This window comes from Furipterus horrens, unplaced genomic scaffold (genome assembly GCF_987537825.1).
Source record: "Furipterus horrens unplaced genomic scaffold, mFurHor1.1.pri manual_scaffold_1, whole genome shotgun sequence".
Taxonomy (NCBI): Eukaryota; Metazoa; Chordata; class Mammalia; order Chiroptera; family Furipteridae; genus Furipterus; species Furipterus horrens.
Genome location: NW_028327171.1, coordinates 190,746,976 through 190,766,650, shown reverse-complemented (window position 1 = coordinate 190,766,650; position 19,675 = coordinate 190,746,976). Strand labels below are relative to the sequence as shown.

The following is a 19,675-nucleotide window of genomic DNA, read 5'->3' as shown; positions in this document are numbered from 1 at the left end:
GAAAATGTGTTGTTCAGCTTGCCAAAGTTTAGTTCCTACTACATTTAGGACTCTGATTTTGCATGCTTTCTCTTTGTTCATGCATCAAAGAAGTAGAAAGAAAATGATTAATGGCATTAAATACCACTTGTCAAAGGGCAGGAAGTAAATGTGCCTTCTGATGTTGAGGGAGGGTGCCATTAAAAAGTCAAGAGTAAAGTTTACATCGTGCTTAGCTTTAAGGGTAAGGTACAATAATAATAATGGTAATAAAATAGTAGTAACTAGTAATAATAAAAATAATAACTGGTATTTGCATAATGTTTGCTGTATTCTAAAGCGTTGTTTTAAGAGCTTCACATGCATTAACTCATGTAATTCTCTGATGGACCCTCTGAGATAGGTGCTATTATTTTCCTCTTTCAACTCACTTAATCTCCATAGCAACCCCAGAAAGTAGACCCTGTTATTAGACCCATTTTACAGATGAAGAAACAAGGTTAAGTAATTTGTCCAAGGCCATACAACTAGTAAGTGGTAGAGCTGGAGTTCAGATATTGGCAGGCTTGTTCCAAAATCCATGTTCTTAACCACTGTGGTAGGGTGAATAATGGCCCTCAAAGATATCCAGATCCTAATCCTCTGGAACCTGTGACTATTTATTACCTTATATGATAAAAGGGATTTTACAGAAGGGATTAAATTGAGGATTTTGGAGTTGGGGAGATTATCCCATCAGCCTTAAATGTAATCACATTTGTCCTTAGGAGAGAGATAAAGGGAGATTTGGCGAAGATGGTAATATGGCATAGAAACAGAGAGAGATTTAAAGATGCTGGGCTGTTGGCTCTGAAGGTGGAGGAAGGGGCTCCAGAGCCTCTAGAGGAAGCACAGCCCTGCCAATACCTTGATTTTGGTTCATTGAAATCATTTCATCTGTTGACATCCAGAAATATAAGATAATAAACTGGTGGTGTTTTGGGCCACTATACCTGTGGTAATTTGTTACTGCAGCAACAGGAAACTAATACAGCCACTATGCAGTGGATAATGGTACCAGTTATAGTTGAGACTTTCATTATAAGCAGCCCTTCCCCAGACTCCATGAAGAAATAAGCTTCAGTAATAATCTCCCTCAGTAGTCCTGCTTTATGGCACTTGTCTCTTTATGACAGTTTCTCAGTTCTTGCCTCTTTATGAAGATTATTCATATGCAATCTTTAGACTTTATCTGTTCTATACTCAAACAAGGTAGCTATTCTGGGCTTAGAAACTTAAATATTAGGCTGAAGACATCTTTTCTTCAGGCCCAAGTGAAAGGGGGAAACTGAAGGAAGCGAGCATTTTAGTCCTCATACCTGATCCTCCCTATAAAGAGTAAGTAGTTAATTATAATTCCTATCTTGACAAGGAGGAACTGCTAGATACTTTTTGCTCAGAGTCAGAAAACCAGTAAATAAGATGAAAATTCAGGCTCATCTAATGCCAAGTTATAGATGTTATTCTATACTTATAGTTGCTCCTCTAGACTAGTCCTACTCAGGAGTTCAGATCTAGACCAGGGCATGTCTGAGGAGTTTATTTCTTCTGAAGAGTCACCAGGAAGAACATATTTCCAAATTATCCCTGATCTGCTCCATAGTCTGCAGGTTGGGCAGATTCTTGGATTGCTCTGGAGGTCTAGATTCCTCCTGTGTGACTCGGGAGATGGACTTAGTTCTGTGTTCAGCTTGTTTTTCTCTGTTCTTGTATGCAAGAGTTAAGATGAAACCATTAACAAAAACTCTGAACTGATTAGGAAGCACTTCTCTAGAGCAAAGATCTGGAGTCCATAGTTGAAATTTACATATGGGGTTTGTGTGTATGTGTGTGTGTGTGTGTGTGTGTGTGTGTGTGTGTATGTGTGATATATGTAACAGAAAAACACAGGAAAAATAGGAATGCTAATGTAAATATAACATTAAACCAGCTGGTGTGAAACAGTGCCAAACAGAAGGTCTTGAGGTTATCATTAAATTTTCACAATGGTCTTTGGTTAAAATACGATTAAGAACCACAAACACTTCTCCGAAGAGGACATACAGAAGGTCCATAGACACATGAAAAAATGCTCAACATCATTAGCCATCAGGGAGATGCAAATAAAAACCACAGTGAGATACCGTTTTACACCAGTCAGAATGGCCATCATCAACAAATCAACAAACAGGTGCTGGCGAGGATGTGGAGAAACGGGAACCCTACTGCACTGTTGGTGGGAATGCAGACTGGTGCAGCCCCTATGGAGAACAGTATGGAATTACCTCAAAAAACTAAAAATGGAACTGCCATTTGATCCAGTGTTTCACTGCTGGGATTATACCCGAAGAATCTTGAAACACCAATTCAAAAGAACTTATGCACCCCTATGTTCATAGCAGCACTATTTACAATAGCCAAGTGCTGGAAACAACCTAAATGCCCATCTGTAGATGAGTGGATTAGAATACTGTGGTACAATTACACACAATGGAATACTATGCAGCAGAGAGAAAGAAGGAACTCCTGCCATTTGCGACAACATGGATGGAACTAGACAGAATTATGCTTAGTGAAATAAGCCAGGCAAAGAAAACAAAATACCATATGATATCAACTAATACAGGAAACTAAAGAGCAACACAAACAAACGAATTAAATAGGCAAAGACTAGAATAGTAGTCAGTAGGGGGGAGGGGGGAGGGAGAGAAGGGGGATAAGTAAGGGAAGGGTTTAGTCAAAGAACGTGTATAAATGACTCATGGACATGGACAACGGGGAGGGATATGATTGCGGGAGAGGGGATGGGTTGGGTGGGGGAGAGAAATTGGGGGAAAAGGGGACAACTGTAATTGAAAAACCAAAAAATAAATAAATAAATAAATAAGTGAATAAATAAATAAATAAATAAATAAAAAAGAACCACAGTCCTGTTTAAGAACCATTTTGGATTTGTATGAGAGGCACGCACTTGGCTTTTATCCTCTCCTTCTTCATCTTTCTCCTTTCTCTTTCCCTCCCCTCTCTTCTTCTCAATCAAATTTGTGACTTATTTTTTTTAATGCTTTCTTAGAAATTGAAAATAACTTTAACTATATTTTTAAGTGTAAAAAGAAGTTTGTTCTTTAGTTTACTGGGATTCTTCTAGAGGTAGTGATCTAATTATAAGTATCTAAATGTAGAGGGAACCCTGTTTAATAACTTGATATAGGAAATCATTGAATTAGACAGATGGCTATTTGATATAAAGTATTTTACTACTAGATCAGGGATTGGCAAACTTATTCTATAAAGAGTCAGGTAGTAAATATCCTACAAAGCACACGACAATGTATTATCTGGCCTGAAATGTCAGTAGTGTCATGGTTGAGAAACACTGTTTTATATTATTCCATTTCATCTCCTTTGTTGGTTTACTATCTGTAATTCTGTAGTTATTTTATTGGTTGCTTTAGGGTTTATAGTATACATCGTGAACTTATCACAGTTTACCTTCGAGCAATCTGTTACTTTTTCCATGTAATATAAAAGCTTTATAACAATATATTTCCATTTTTCTTCTCCTGGCCTGTGTGCTATTGTTGTAGTACATTTTACTTCTACATCTATTATAGATCCTACAATATATTATTTTACTTTAAACAGTCTATTATCTTAATTTTTTAACAGCTTTATTGACTATAATTAGCATACATTAGATTGCACATATTTCAAGTGTATAATTTGGTAACTTTTGACACATATATATGTGTGTGTGTATGTGTGTATATATACACACACATACACACACACTTGTGAAACCATCACCGTAATCAAAATAATGAATGTATTCATGATCCCCAAAACTTTTCCCCTGCCCCTTGATCTCTCCCCCAACCCCAGGCAGCCACTGATCTGCTTTCTGTCATTATAGATAAGTTTACGTTTTCTAGAATTTTATATAAGTAGAATCATAAACTATATACGCTTTTTCTGTCTTGACTTCTTTCACCCAGCATATTTATTTTGAAATGTATCCATGTTGTGTGCATCATTAGTAAAACATTTTTCATGACAGACATTCGTCGGCAGCCGTCCGTCTCGAGAGACGATGGTGTAGATTCTTAAGAGTCTATCTGCACCGCCGAGAATGGTTGTGCAGTCCGACTCGGGAGTGACACGGTATCTGTCTCCTCCCGTGTTGAATCGACATCTTGCGATGACGCTGGAGTGTCCTCTCCAGTGAAGCTGAAGCTACAGAGCCTGGGCAGGGTGATATGGAGGGTCTGCTGTTGCCCATGCAGCAGACCCCCCCTCTCTTCGCAGCTGAAGGGTCCAAGGGAAAGACGGAGTCAATACAGCTTGGCTTCAGGTGCGCCGCAGGAGTTGCCGGTGTTGACTACAACGTCAAACCGCCTTAGGGACTCTGGCTCCGGATTTTCTGTCGGGGTTTACTCCCTTAGCCTTTCCCCTAAAGAGGTATGCCACAAGGCAGCGGAGGTTTTTTGGAGTCAGAGTTTTCCTTCTCTGATGTACCCTGACTGGAAGATCGAACCAGCGACACTTAGCTCGCAGGCCAACGCTCAATCCACTGAGCCAAACCAGCCAGGGTATGACAGACATTGCAGATAATTGAACTGCTGTTATTAAAGAGCATGCTGATTTTCAAAATCACTTTATGTGTTCTTTGTTTTAGGTTATGATTGTCCAAGGTACGATAATGACCTGAGAGCACTCATTGCTGCGGATGTCATTTGTCTCATCAGAAAAAAATCTGTTTAAAAGAAAATATCCATACAACCAGATCCATTTTTTTTATTGAATGGCTTGATGGATTTCCTTTACTCTAATTCATACCAAAGCTGTCCTTCTCAACCAAAGCGAGAAAGGATCCTGCATGAATCAATCCCAGAATGCCATTTTTACATCACCAGCGGGTGAAGAAAACCTCATGAGTAGCAATCAGCGAGACTCAGAGAGCATCACTGGTGAGTCCAGTTGAATAAATATTGAAGTGCTTACAGCATAAAATGCAAATGTCTTAATCCAGCATATAATATCCCTGTGATGCAACACTGGCTTCCCTTTCCAGCCTTCTCTTCTCAGAAGCCGACTGAATAATGTCATCCCCTGGTCTCCTATCATATTATCAAAATCTGCCTTCTGTGTCGTTCCTTGTCTGTGTCTGACTCCCTATACCGGGTGAACCCGTGGTTAGCAGGAACTCTCATACTCATCTTCCTAACTGCAAAGGTCAAGGACAAGGTTGCTTGTGCTTGTACACCCTGCAAGCACCTGACAAGAACACCTGACACATAAGAGGCACTCAGAACCCATGGCATGTATGAACACAGGTGAAGACCTATACGCCCTTATATGCAAGACTAAATTTAGAAAACTTTGAACCCCTAAAGTGTTTTCTAAACTTTGGTTAAACTCATTGGTCCACAAAACCTGACCTGTTTAGAAATAGCTATTTCTGAACTTACTTTAGATATTTATGTTTGCTGAAAATATATTAATGTATTTAAGTATGGAGTGCTGCTGTATAATCAGTTGGGGATGTTAAATAACATGTAATAAATGCATAGTACTGCTTTACTAAAACTCCAAAAAATTCTGAAACCCATCTAAACCCAAAGGTTTTTTTTTCCATTTTTTATTTAGCTCTATTGAGATATCTTTATGAAGATTCAATAAAATCCACTCATTTATGTGTACATTTTGGTTTTCACATATATACACTTATGTAAACAACAGTACAATCAAGTTATAGAACACTTTTATTACCTGCAAAAGTTCCCTCACACCCAGAACTCACCACCTTTTACCGCTCACTCAAGGCAACCACTAATCTGCTTTCTGTTGTTACAGATAAAATTTGCGTTTGTCTAGAATTTCATATAAATTGAACTGTGTCCATCTTACCTGAAGAATATTTTGTACTATAGTTCAGCTGTCAATGGACAGTTGTGGTTTTTTGCTTGTCTGAAGAAGCCTTTATTTCACCTTTTTTGAAAGGTATTTTCACTGGTACTGAATTCTAAGTTGACTTTTATATGTACTTTAATGTTCCACTGTCATCTACCTTACATTGGTTTTGATGAGTCATTCTTGCCTTGTTCTCTCAAATGTAATGTCCTTTATTCCCCTCTGCTTTTGAGGTTTTCTCTTTGGATTTTCTTTGTGTTTATTCTGTTTGAAGTAGTCCAGCTTAAATTTAACTATGAACTTAAGTTTTAATTAAATTTGGAAGATTTTGACCACTATTTTTTTAAAATATTTTTTCTGTTTCTGCCTCTTTCTTCTTCTGTGATTCCAATTGCATGTATATTAAACTGCTTGATACTGTGATACAAGTCACTGATGCTTTGTTCATTTTATTTCCCAATCTTTTTTGCTCCGTGCTTCATTTTAGATAGTTTCCATGGCTATGTCTTCAGGCCTACTGTTCTGTTCTTCTGGAGAATGTCTAGTTTATTAATGTTATCAAGTGAACTTTTCATTTTAGATAGTGTACTCTAGTTCTCTAACTATAGAAATAGCTTCTGTTTCTCTTTTCATCAAGTTATAATTTCCTTTTAAATCTTTGGACATATTAGTAATAGCTGTTTTTAAATTGTTGATTACTAATTTTATCATCTTTGTCATTACTGAGCCTGTTTCTGTTGACTCATTTTCCAACTGCTAAAGGATTTCAATTTGCTTGTTCTTTGTGTATCTAGTTATTTTTTATTGAAAGATGAACATGATGAATATTGCATTATTAGATGTTTGGATTTTGTTGTCTTCCTTGGAAGACTTAAAATTTGTTTTGGGCAGGTCCTTAATTAAGTTACTTACTGATAAGGTGGGTCCTTTTGAAGCTTGTTTTTAATCTTTGGTATATGGGACTCTAGATCATACTCTAAACCATATTCCTCGTATGCTTTATTCTAGCATTAATTTAGCCCTACTACCAGTAGGCATGACCCTTCTAGAATCTTTACAGATTGTCCCAGCTGTTCATGAGGTTTGTCTACTCTGACTAGATGAAATTTAGACCTCAAAGCCTTGTGTAGGAGAGTGTTATAATGAAGATACGAAGATGTAGAGGAAAATTTGAGTATAATGAGGGCATACCAGTTTTGAGGCCATATTCAAAAGAAACAAGAGGAGGCCTTGAACCTGAATGGAGGCAAGGTGGCTAGAAAGAAGTATGCATGTGAAAGAGACATTTGGAGAATAAGATGGTGGAGAGAGGGTTGTTAAGATTGGACAATTAGGAGAGTAACGAAATATAGAAGCAAAAGGGAAGAACTAGCCCAAAGGATATTTACTGTATTTTTCGCTTCATAAGACGCGCTTTTTTCCCCAAAAAAGTGGGGGGAAAATGTCTATGCATCTTATGGAGCAAATATTGTGTCACAGACCGTGATGTGTATTACCTGACCTGTCAGTGGTGGCAACAGCTATTAGAAGAAGAAGCGGTGGGCCCACGCGTAACCCCTGGGGACGCTTAAATGTCCCACTTTACTGCTGAATCTCAGGGCATCTGGTCAATATGAAGATAGCGAGAAAGTGATATCAGTGATTGTGAGCAACTGAGCTTCATAAATTCTGACACTAGCAATGATGAATTTTTGGGGTCCCCAGAAAACTAGAAGAGTACTTGAACCTGAAAGACTCTCCTCACTTGTTAATGACAGTGATGATGGTTCTTAATACCTTTGTTGACTGCTGTTCACTTTACATGATTGAAATATTATTCTGTTATATTTTATTAAATACTTTAGTACACTGTTTGGTTCAGAATTTTTTTTTCTTGTTTTCCTCCTCTAAACCTAGGTGTGTCTTATGGTCAGGTGTGTCTTATGGTCAGGTGTGTCTTATGGAGCGAAAAATACAGTAGTTTAATCTACTAAACTGTGATTGTATTAACATTTTTTAAATTACCTTTTGGAAATAGGGGATTTGTAACTTTGAATTTTCATAGAATTTCATTAATGCTTATTAAAAACATTTCTAGGGAATAGTAGCCTTTTAAATGTTACTTTTGTTCTTCATTTACATCATAATCTTGAATGCCTAACAGTCCCTTTTAGCTCTGCATGTATTTAGTCAGCTTCTCTTCGCAGGCATTACGCTGACAACCTGTATGAGATTGTATTTGTGGCAGGAAACTTTTGGGTAATCACATGGAATTCATAGAAATAGAATTTAATGTAGTTTTAGGGTTCAACATTTAAGAAATCCTCTAAGAGCTTCTTTACAACCATATTTAAGGTCTTAAATGTATCTCATCTTTGTGGTTATGAAGCCACAGTGCCCTTCTAGGTAGATTGGGTAGTCGATAGTTATCTTTCTTGTAATTGATTTATTAAACTGTTGTTAAGTTAAGGTCAAGTAGTAGAAATTTACTCTTTTAGGGTATGTTTTCACTTTGTTGTTCTCTGTAAGAGTTAGGACTTGTTTCTTTGTACAACCCACAGAGGGAAGACTAGATCTCTTTAAAAAGTGAGAGGGTTGGTGTGACATCCTGTATTTTCTCTATTTTAAGCCCTAGTATTTTAAGCATATTACAAGGGATAACTTTTCTTGTAAACAGCTAAATTTAGGAGGTCTTAAACGATGTGCATTATTTGGGACAGAAAGCCAGGAGCAAACATGAGAAGGCAAAGAGGCCCAGGTGAGTTCAGAGATATAATATGTATGCAGTGGGGGAAGGGAATTAGAGGTGTGCAGGTGAGTAGAGATGTGAAAGGTATTCAGGACTTGAAATGTACCACATTTAAAAAATAAAAAAGATGAAATACTTAGTCTACTAACAGTACAGGAACACTGTGGTGGAATGTTAACATTAATGGTTAATATTTAACCAGTAAATATTAATTATCTTTATATCTAGCTGCTGTGAAAATATACTAAAATGTAATTTTTCCAAATTTTGAGGAATTTTCCGACAGAGTTAAATTCTATTACCAAAAAACATGTAGGTTTACTTCTTTAGAACTATTTTCTGCTGGTTGTGTTGTGCTTTTTCACCCAACCATATAAGTTATCAGAGATCAGATCTCTTTTAACCAGCACCAAATAGATTGATAAGGGAGAAATAAGAAATTTGTCTAAATTTATTTTAAACTTTAAAAACATATACACTAAGCAATATATTTTTAGATATTCATGGCATTATTTTTACTTTAGAAGTTCTCATATTAAAGAAACCCAGAGAAAGACCAACTATAGTGCCAAGGTATATTAATAAAAATCAGTGGAGAACTGATTTGGCTAATGTGTCTTTGATTTTTCTACTTTCACAAAACTAATTTCAATGATCTTTCTCTGTAGCCTAGTAATTGAAATATACTGGATTCATTTACATAAAATATCTTCTTTAGATGTCTGCTCCAATGAAGATCTCCCTGAAGTAGAGCTGGTGAGTCTGCTGGAAGAACAGCTACCCCAGTATAGACTAAAAGTGGACTCTCTCTTTCTGTATGAAAATCAAGACTGGGCTCAGTCCTCACACCAGCAGCATCATGCATCTGGTGCCCTCTCTCCAGTCCTTGCTGAAGAGACTTTCCGTTATATGAGTGAGTATTTTTTTTTGCCCTTTTAGAGTTTGTCTGTTGAGATAAAAATCATGACTATCATAGTGTTGACTTTTAAAGTGTTTGACATCCCTAGACATTGTTTGGTGTGTACTGACTTTAACTTGAACTAATTTAACAACACAAAGTGATGATTCTAATTGTGTTATGTCTGAATGCGGAAAGTTTGTCATTTTTATGACTCAGAGTGTCCAGAGTTGCAAGCATACACAGATGTTCCCACTTCTCCCATTATTACTTGATCTTCCTCGGACTGAGTAGGAAGGAGACTTTAAAAAAAAAGTGAAATCATTAAAAAACTTAATGCTCCTTTATATCTCTTGACATTTATTATTTTGATATCCTAAGTCATCTGCTTTTTGACTCTTCTCTTCCCTGTTAAACATAGTCTCAGGAACTGTCAGTCATTAGGAAGCATAGTTCTTGGTTACATAAGTAGTTTTAATAAGGCCAAGGAGAAATAAGTGCACATTATATAGTACACTTCATTGTTTACTTAAGAATTCATAGAGAATATTTAAGTGAAAGGCCAAGCCAAATTTATCCTGAAAATAAGTCTGTTTTACACCAAGCTCTTAGAAATGACAAAATTAAATAGAATACTTTTTAAAGTTTTAAGTATGGAGATCTTTTTGCTTTTGATCTCATTCCAAGGATCTGCATTCAGGCTGGGCTTTTTTCTTATTCCTTATAAAAATGTTATGTGTATAATAGCTGTTGCAATATATAATAAAAGTCTGTAAGCCCAGTGTTGATATGTTTGTGAAATTATTCTCATTTGAATTAGATATGACATTGCATCATGTCCTAGACATATTTCCAGTCAATGCTTCAGTGCTTTTGAAGATCGTGGCTGGAGAATGATTGTTGTGAAATACTCATTTTCATAGTAATTATTAACTTTCTTTTCATAGTTTTCTAGAACAAGGTTACTCACTGCTCAAAAAGAATTCTAAACATTGTTTAAAATTGAATTGGAATCTCAAGAAACTCAAATAAAACTGTAGTCTGTCCTCAGTAATTTTTTAAATAGCTGAATAGCTCCTAAGTTTTTCTTAACTTTCTAGTTTGACAAGTTGCTTACTTGAAGTTTTCTGGCAAGTGCCTTTTAGAAGGAACACTTTTTAAATTTCCATTTCCCTTTGTTCTGTGAGTTTTTAGATTTGTGAGAAGAAAATTCACTGAAATTTCATCACAATAAATTTAGTTTGTCAGTATTCTGATAAAGTGACACAGAAAGTACCCCTTAGTTTACTTGTTCTTTGTCCTATAAGTCACAGGGTGGAGGAGGGTGGGAACTGTAGCTAGAAAGATGTCTTTGATTATGATTTAATGGATTTATTTTTAGGATGAATATTAAATTTTTTAAAAAATGAAAAATGATAAGCAAATTAAAAAACACTTGGTTTTCAGGATTTTATACAAAACAAACCATAATGTTCAAGGAAGCAATTTCAAACTTAAGATTATCTTAATAGGATGATACAGATCTGTCCTTGCAGGTTCTGGAAAACTGTCCTGTTCCTTTAGTTGAATGGTACTATTTTCACTTCAACAATTTGAAAATTAAACCATATACTGTATGTTGATATACCTAAGATCAAGAAGCAAATAAGCCAGGATTATAATTGGCCCACTAATACTTTATCTTTGCATTGTACTTTAATTTCACTGTTATTTTAAAGGTATCAATTCTTTGGGTTAACAGTGCACTCAAATATAAATAAATTTCATTGTGAATTTGCATCTTATGATGTGAAAGATAAATTATTTATTTTATTTAGCTAATTGACCAAGGTTTTAAAAACATTCTCATCCCCTTTCCCACAGTTTTCTAACCCCTTGATATTTCAAGATTTGTGGTTTTAAGTAATTATTATGTACCCTGGCAAGCTCCCTGGTGCTGCGTCAGCCCCTTTGTATCTCTCCTACCTGCACATGCCAGTAGATACTGGGGTCATTAAAATGAATTTTCACAACTAATCAAGGAAGTGGCACGTTCTCTCTTATATAACATCAAGAAATTGAAAGAGCTATGAGAAGAAAATAAATTTTGAAGGAAAAATGGGCAAAGTTTTGGATTAGGAGCCTATCTCAGATGAATGAAATGATACTGGCTCTTGTCTAAAGCCCCACCAAAGAAACCAGAAAGAGGTTGTTTACTTTTAAAATAGAACAATAGCGCAATGGATGGGTCCACACACACACACAAAATTCCATCTTAGTCCCTACCATACACAGATGAAGTTTAAGACATTCAAAAAGGTATTTTGTATGCAAAACAGATCACTCCCGAGTTTTTCTTAATTTTATTAAGCGTGAGACCCAGAGTGAGCTGCGGGGCGAACAGTGCAACCGGTACACACGTGACAGAAAGTTCTATTGGTTCATGTAAGGGCTGAGAACGGAAACCTGATCTACATTTCAGGATATTTTTTTATTTGGAAATAAGGGATCACCTGTATTACTTCCTAATGCATAAGAAAAAGGATGGGGAGAATGATTGATTATATGAGTTTTATTTAAGGCGTCAATATCACTTGGGAACTTGGATGAATTTTTGGCCCCCACCCCAGATCTACATAATCAGAAACACGGGGTTGGGCATAGCAGTCTGTTTTAACAAGTCTTCCTGATAGTGCTGATGCACACTCAGATTTAATAGCCACTAACATGAAGCTTTGTCAAACAAAGGTAAATGGCCATTATACAATGACATTAGTTGAAGGATTTAAAGATTAGGAATACATTTTTGCAGAAAAATAAATTGTAAAAATTATTACTTCTGGTTGGTAGTTATACTTTTCCTCAAGCTCTGCCCTCAAGTATTATTGACCTGTATTTGCAGGAAAGGAACTATAACCGATAATGTTCCGGAAGAATTAACCATAGTCAGGTCATAGAGATGAGCAGATACATATTCCTTAAATCAACCTTCTCAACCAGTTCTACAAAAGAATTAAGCCACATGTCCTTAAAAGTCTATGTATAATGGATTGCTTTATCACCTATGCACGATGGACTGGCTAAGTATTATCCTTGAGAAAAATTTAGAAAATTGTCGCTCAGATCATTTTGTGTAGGGCTTAATTCCCTCTGGAACCTTACTGAGAAGGACTGCCCTAGATAGTCTACGAGGACCCCAAAAGACCCAGAATCTATTTATTAAAAATCGTGTATTTATTCTTACATGTTTAAACTTCAATCACCTTCAAAGTACTTTCTATTTAATGCAGTACACCTATCGAGACTTTTTTCCCACTGCTCCAAAGTTTTTGAACTCATCGATTTTGATGCCTTTTAATGCTTCTGCCGTTTTTTGTTTCTCCTCTTCCACATCAGCAGAATGTTTCCCTTTGAAGACTTTTTTCATCCAAGAAAACAAACAAACAAAAAGTTTCTCGGGGCAAGATCTGGTAAATAGTGAGTGTGAGGCATGGGGGGTCATGCAATTTTTGGTCAAAAACTGCTGAACACTCAGTGTGGTGTGGGCAGATGCACTCATAAATCACCCATCATGAAATGGGCAAACGAAAGAGTCTTCAAAAAAAATTCACTGAAGGCGAATACAGCCTCTCACAACACCAGCTGATAACTGATACAGGTGGGTTCCTAGAACACTCACTTAGGAGAGGAGAAGCCTGTACTACAAGGGGCCCTCTCTCCAGAAGATATCATCAGTCTCTTTTTATTGTCTCAGTTCTTTTGAAGGGTTGTTGTTGTTGTTGTCATTGTTGTTTTGCAGGAATGTTCTCTGTGTTACAACAGCAAGAGCTACAGTTACTTCTTTGGGGTTAAAGCCTCAAGACGTGCCTCTAGTTGTCAGGAGTTATTGCAGCTTTTACTGTAATACATGGGTGGTGTTTTTGTGTTTCACATTTGTTGTTGGTTTATTTTTATTTTTTGTCATGGGCGGGTTGGAGAGTGATGAAAGATTAGAAATCTTTTTAAAATTTAGTAGTTGTAGTAAAAACTCAGGATCTTGAAAAGAGGACATCTGAGGAAACAATTGTACATCATCTCATATAAATGACAGAGGTATCAAAATGGATTACCATTGGCATTTCCCATCCTGAAAAAATGTGAGGTGGCAGTAGTTGATGCAGAATAAAGTAAGGTTGAGAGAAGTTCTTGTGTGTATTTACCCAACCCCCATATTTTTTCAGGAATATTAGATTCTCTAAATATACTAAAAATGTTGAACATTAATTAACACAGAACCAAGTTGCAAAATTTTTCTGTAGAAAATTGTTTATATATCAGTTATACCTAACTAAATTTTTAAAAAATTTTTATCATCTCCCTGATGTGTAAGTTTTTTTCAGAAAATGAGATTAAGGAAATTCATGTCTGGAAATAAGCAAGAAGCATTGCTAATTTCGGTGCCATTTAACATATTTCTATTTTAACAGCTAAGAACTGAAGGGAAAAGGATTTGATAGAATTAATTATAATTAAAATCAGCCTGTTTGACTATCTCTTCATTCCTGGTTACAGAATTACTGTAAATAATCAGTCTATGGTTTTAGAAGCATTTAATCACAATGCCTAAATGCAAAGAGAACAAGAGTTTTGCTCTGAGTACTTTTGAAATCATCCCAAGCAATATGTCCTTATTAGAAGTATTGTGATAAGGAAGAGAAGACAGAACTCATTAGGCTGCAGAGATTAATCCTTTTTGTTCCTTCCTGTATGGCTGATGTCAATTGAGCAACTCTGCAGTTGAGGTGGCTCAGCCTATGGGACTTGGTAGTATACATATAGACTGTTACACATAAAACATAAAAATTAAAGAATTCTGGTTGCATTATCTAACTTCTCTGCCATAATAAATATTTAAGCATGTTAAAATTTATTTTTGCATTTTGAAACCTCTTAACAAGGCTGCTCCCCCCACCCCTTTTTTTTTTTTTTTTTTTTTTTTGCAGCAATAGCATTTGTTCTTTATGGAAAGGTAGCAAAAAACTCAAACAGAAAACAACAGATCATCTATAATCTCCACCCAGAGATAATGCACTATTAACATTTTAATTTATATCCTCCCAGCCACCCTTGTATATAGATAGGCTTACTGTTTAAAGAACAAAATTGGGATCTGTGCTGTTTTACATGTGGCGTTTTGATCGCGATGGGACTGTGATAGAAACAGTGGATGGTGTTACTGGGAATGAGCAGACCCAAGTTCTATCTTATGACCCTGTGAGATGGGTTTTTTATCAACCCATTATTATCCAGGCTTTGCCACAAATGGCTTACTTTGTAGTGTTTGTCATATAATTCCTCTCAGTCAAGATTCCTCATACAAGAAAATAAGATCATTAAACAAGATTAACTTCTTGAGGTTCAGCTTTAAATTCTCAAACTATGACAGATGGGAAGCATTTATAGGAAGTTCATTTTAGTTTCGCCTCACTAAAACATGTTCTATTCTAAACATTTCCTTTATGTATTACTGTGTTCTTCATTTTCTCTCCCTCTTTCATTATGTGTGACTTGCAGCTCACAGTTGTTTTTTACATCCTTAACTTATTGGCTTTCTTTCAAATTAAATTCGCCACTTCATTTTCACTTATGGTCAATCGTGTAATATAAGACATGTCATGTAGTTTTAAAATTAGTTGTATAAAAACTTTTTAACTGAGTCTTGTTAATCTGAAAATAAAAGGCCAAGGTCAGAGTCAGTAAGTATTTATTCAAGCCCTTACTGGGGTGGCTCAGTTGGTTGAGCATCGTCCTTTTGGGGCAGTTCGATTCCAGTCAGGGTACATGCCTGGGTTGCAGGCCAGGTCCCTGGTTGGGGTGCATGCAAGAGGCAACTGATCAATGTTTCTCTCACACATCGGTGATTCTCTACCTCTCTTTCTCCCTCCCTTCCTCCTCTCTAAAAATAAATAAAATATTTTTTTAAATAAATAAATTTTTAAAAGTAAGTGTTTATTTGAGATCACAAAGAATAGCTGTTCAGAAAGTACTGATTCAGGCAGAAACCCAAGTAGTGTTCCGATTATGGGCTGAAGGCAAAGGGTTTTTATGAGAACGGGAAGGAAAATAATTACATGAATAGAAGGAAGGCATTTCTATGTGCTAATAAGCCAAGGAAGGAATTTCTGTAGGTGCAAATAAGCTTAGTTATTTTTTAGCTACACATGATGGTGCTAATTCTAAAGAATCTCCTTAAATTTTCAGTTCTGGAGTCAGAAGGTCTGCTTTCCTCTTCGCATATTTATAAACAGTTATTTAGAAGACAGTGCTGCTCTCTGACCCAGTTCATCCCAGTCCAAAGGTTATTTTGCCTAGTTCAAACATGCCAAGGAGTAAGACGTGCAACGCAGTTCCTCCGGAATGGCTGTCCTGACTCCATTTTAAAGTGGCCCCACTTAAGTCAACTTTTCACAGTCTCCAGGATTCCTGGTTCTTCCTTGCAGTGTTGATCCTGAATTGGTGGTTTTCATCCCTAGTTCCACGTCAGAACACCTTGGACATTTTCCTACCTGTGCCTGGGGTTGCCGCCAAACCAATTAAATCAGAATCTGGAGTTGACACCCATTGTCCTGGGTTAAATTTGGTTTTGTAGCTATTGCTGGTTTTCTGTAATTAGTTTAGAGCATAGATACATTGACTTGGTTTTTTTGCCTTCATCTTATTACCAATATAAGAAGTGGAGGAGATTGCACAACTGTGTCTGCTTTCTTTTCTTTTCTTTTCTTTTCTTTTCTTTTCTTTTCTTTTCTTTTCTTTTCTTTTCCTTTTCTTTTCTTTTTCTTTTCTTTTCTTTTCTTTTCTTTTCCCTTCCTTCCTTCCTTCCTTCCTTCCTTCCTTCCTTCCTTCCTTCCTTCCTTCCTTCCTTCCTTCCTTCCTTTCTTTTCTTTCTTTCTTTCTTCTCCTCTAGCAATTTAATGCTGTTATTGCAAATGCAGTTTTTTTCTCTCTTTTTTGCATTCTGCCCTTTACTGTGTCAACTTCATCCAAGACTGTATATTTCCTTCCTGGTGTTCAAAAAACTCTGCACACCAGGCCCCACGAGCATTCCAAGCAAGAATCCTGAAATACACCTTAATTCTTTGTTCCTGCTATGCTACTAAATTAAATTGTGAAGACTTCTTAGGCCTGAAAGCCTGTTTCCCTTAACCCTGTGGTTAAGTTATGGAGCCAGTTTCACTACTTGTAAATATAAATTCTTTTGGAGTAAAAATGTTTCTTTTTAGTGTTTTTGTTTTGGGTAGTTTTTGTTGTTGTTGTTTTGTTTTCTTATATTCAGTTTAAACCTTTTTTTTTTTAGCTATCTCGTATTATTATCAACTTAGCATTTTGTTTTACTTTTAACTAGGAATAGGATTATTGTTAATAATTAAGGTTAAGTAATTCCTAGATTCATGCTAGGAAGAAAAATTAAAAGTTCAGATAAAAGTAAACCATATCTAATAGTATCTTTTGGGCAACTTCAGGTGTAAGGATGGGACTCAAATCATAGTATCTGCTGCCAACTCAGTGAATTATTTGCAGAGAATTTAAAATCAGGGCTATTTTATACATACCAGTTGTGTTTAAAGAGTAATAACTATAAATAGTTGTGTGATATTTAGCAGATTGGTTCAATAAATTATCATATTTGAACTTCCTAATGACCTCGTGAGATGTATGTTATCACCTCCATGTTATAAATACAGAATCTGAATCTCAGAAGGGTTAAGTGACTTATTCAAGCTCACTCAAATATTTAAATTCAGCTTTTCTTCCAAGTCTGTGTAAGACAAACTAATAAAAGTCTAAGTCAAACACAAATCTGTATCATGTAGTACTCTTCAAAGTGAAAGATTCCTTTTGAAGCCCTGGCCAGGTTGCTCAGTTGGTTGGGGCATCATCCTGTACACCAAAATATTGCAGGTTTGATTCCCCATCAGGGCACATACCTAGGTTTCAGATTCAATCCCTGGTCAGGTGCATATGGGAGGCAACCAGTCGATCTTTCTCACGTCCATGTCTCTCTCTCTCTCTTTCTCACCCCCCCTCTTTTTCCCCCTCCCTCTCTCTCTAAAATCAATAAACATATCCTCAGATGAGGATTTACAAAAAAGATCCCTTTTGTATTATGCACGATCTTTAGCCAAAAAAGATACTGCTTGTTGTGACTGCGGAATCACTAGAGTCATATTTGTCCTTCTCTTTGGAGCTAAATTATCCAAGTGCATTGACAGTTCCTGAGTTTATGAAGTGCAGAAATACTGGGCTTGAAATATGCAAGTAATAATATAGTATGCAATTTATTTTATAGCAGAGGCCTAGATATGAAGATTATTATAAAGGGCTTTTAATTAAGATAAAAAAGGATTATGGCTCGTAACAGGGCTATAAGAAGTCCTACAAGTCCTATTCTTTGTTTATTGATATTAACTCTCATGATAGGTGACAATAATCAATATAATCACAATGAATTCTAATTGAATTCCTTAGTAACAGCAAAACTTGCCCCTCAGTAACTTTAGATTAGGATATAAAACAATTGGTGACTTAATGCATTCTCCCAGCCTACATTCTCTGGTGAGAGTGGGCCAAAGTTCTAATCTTACCAAGGGAGGAGGAGATAGTCAGGAGGTGACTGCCTTGTGATCATTTGATACTTTCTTAATTTATTGTATGACACACATTTGTTTGTAATTTCCAAATCGTCTAAAACATGAAACATTTCTTTCCCTTTTATTTCATATTTTTTTAATTCTTCTGAATGGCTTTTTGTGAAAGCCTGGGTTTATTGTTGTTGGTATCTTTCAGTCCTTATGAATAGTTAAAATTTTCTGTTATTTCTTAATCCTATAAACAGTTGTTTTTAACTCTCTTAGTTCTAGGCACAGACAGGGTCGAGCAGATGACCAAAACTTACAATGACATCGACATGGTTACACATCTCCTGGCTGAGGTAGGAATGAATATACTTTTTCTTTTTCCTGTACAAAAAACTAAAACTTGAAGGTCATTTGAAATTTATCAGCTTTATATATCAAATGAAAGATGATGTTTTTTCTGTGGGTTATTTAGCATAAGGTTGTTACAGTTGAAACAACTTGTATACCAACTGGTATTCCAAAGCAGAATGGTTCCTGAAGTTAATTGTTATGAAATTATAGAAGCTTTAGGGGTGTGTGTGTGTGTGTGTGTGTGTGTGTGTGTGTGAGAGAGAGAGAGAGAGAGAGAATAGTTCTGGCTTGCCTCCCTTTCCTAGAAAAGTAGATATTGTTACTCACCCTAGAGCAGAGTTGCTTGTTCAAGAACTGGCTCCATTGCAAATCTACTCCTGCAGTTTGGAGAATCTTCCCAAAGATTTTTGCTCTCAGTTTGGGTTATTTTTTTAGCTCACTTTGTCCATGACATTTTTTAATATGTATAGAGTATCTTTTCCATTTGGCAGTCATAGAGGTGTCTCCTTAGACTTCAATTTTAGTTGACCTTATGGAAGATTGTCTTTCTCCTTGAAGTACCCCTTCTTCTCCCCCCACCCCCCAGTTCCCCAGAATGATTTTGTATATAGCACTTATCCTACATTGAAAATGAGATCTGTGGGCCTTAAATTTTGGAAATAACCCATCCACTTGTTTTCATGTACTGTGGAATGAAAGAACAGAAGCTTAATTTTATTCATAGTGATTAATGTAAGCAGAACCCATATTCATATATAAGACAGTTAAATGTATGGTATATTGACTATTTTCTATCCTACAGAACGTAATCCTTACCGCCACCATGTAGGTGGGATTCCTATGTTCTTGCTAAGTATCACCATGTACCCAGAAAGAGTAACTCTTGCTTTGCTTGGCTTTTCTGTAGGCATTCCTGCATTATTACCACCAACTTCTTTAGGCTCCCTTTTTTTCTAAACTCTAAGCAGAACCTTGTAGCTTCAAAACTTCCAGACCTTTGTCCCCTATTTTATTTCACATCATCATCCTTGCACCAGTTGACAGTAGGGTTCTTGAATGTGCTTTCCTCTAAGCCTCTGGCTCTCAGTCCATATAAATTTACCCTAAATAAAAATTTTTAGCATACCTACCTGATCCCCATATCTTAAATACCTAATTCTGTATCATTACCATTCTTGATAGATGCATTCAACAAAT

General features: G+C 36.2%; 1 protein-coding gene across 1 annotated transcript in view; it reads left to right on the top strand.

The window, feature by feature from the left end:
• TRAK2 (trafficking kinesin protein 2) overlaps nt 1-19,675 on the top strand; it is a 60,784-nt gene that overhangs the window by 17,943 nt on the left and 23,166 nt on the right. Inside the window, exons 2-4 of the mRNA XM_090282626.1 lie at nt 4,673-4,964; nt 9,354-9,548; nt 18,404-18,480. Of these exons, the coding sequence (XP_090138752.1) occupies nt 4,874-4,964; nt 9,354-9,548; nt 18,404-18,480 (363 nt within the window). The 5' untranslated portion in view covers nt 4,673-4,873. The remainder of the gene's footprint in view (nt 1-4,672; nt 4,965-9,353; nt 9,549-18,403; nt 18,481-19,675) is intronic.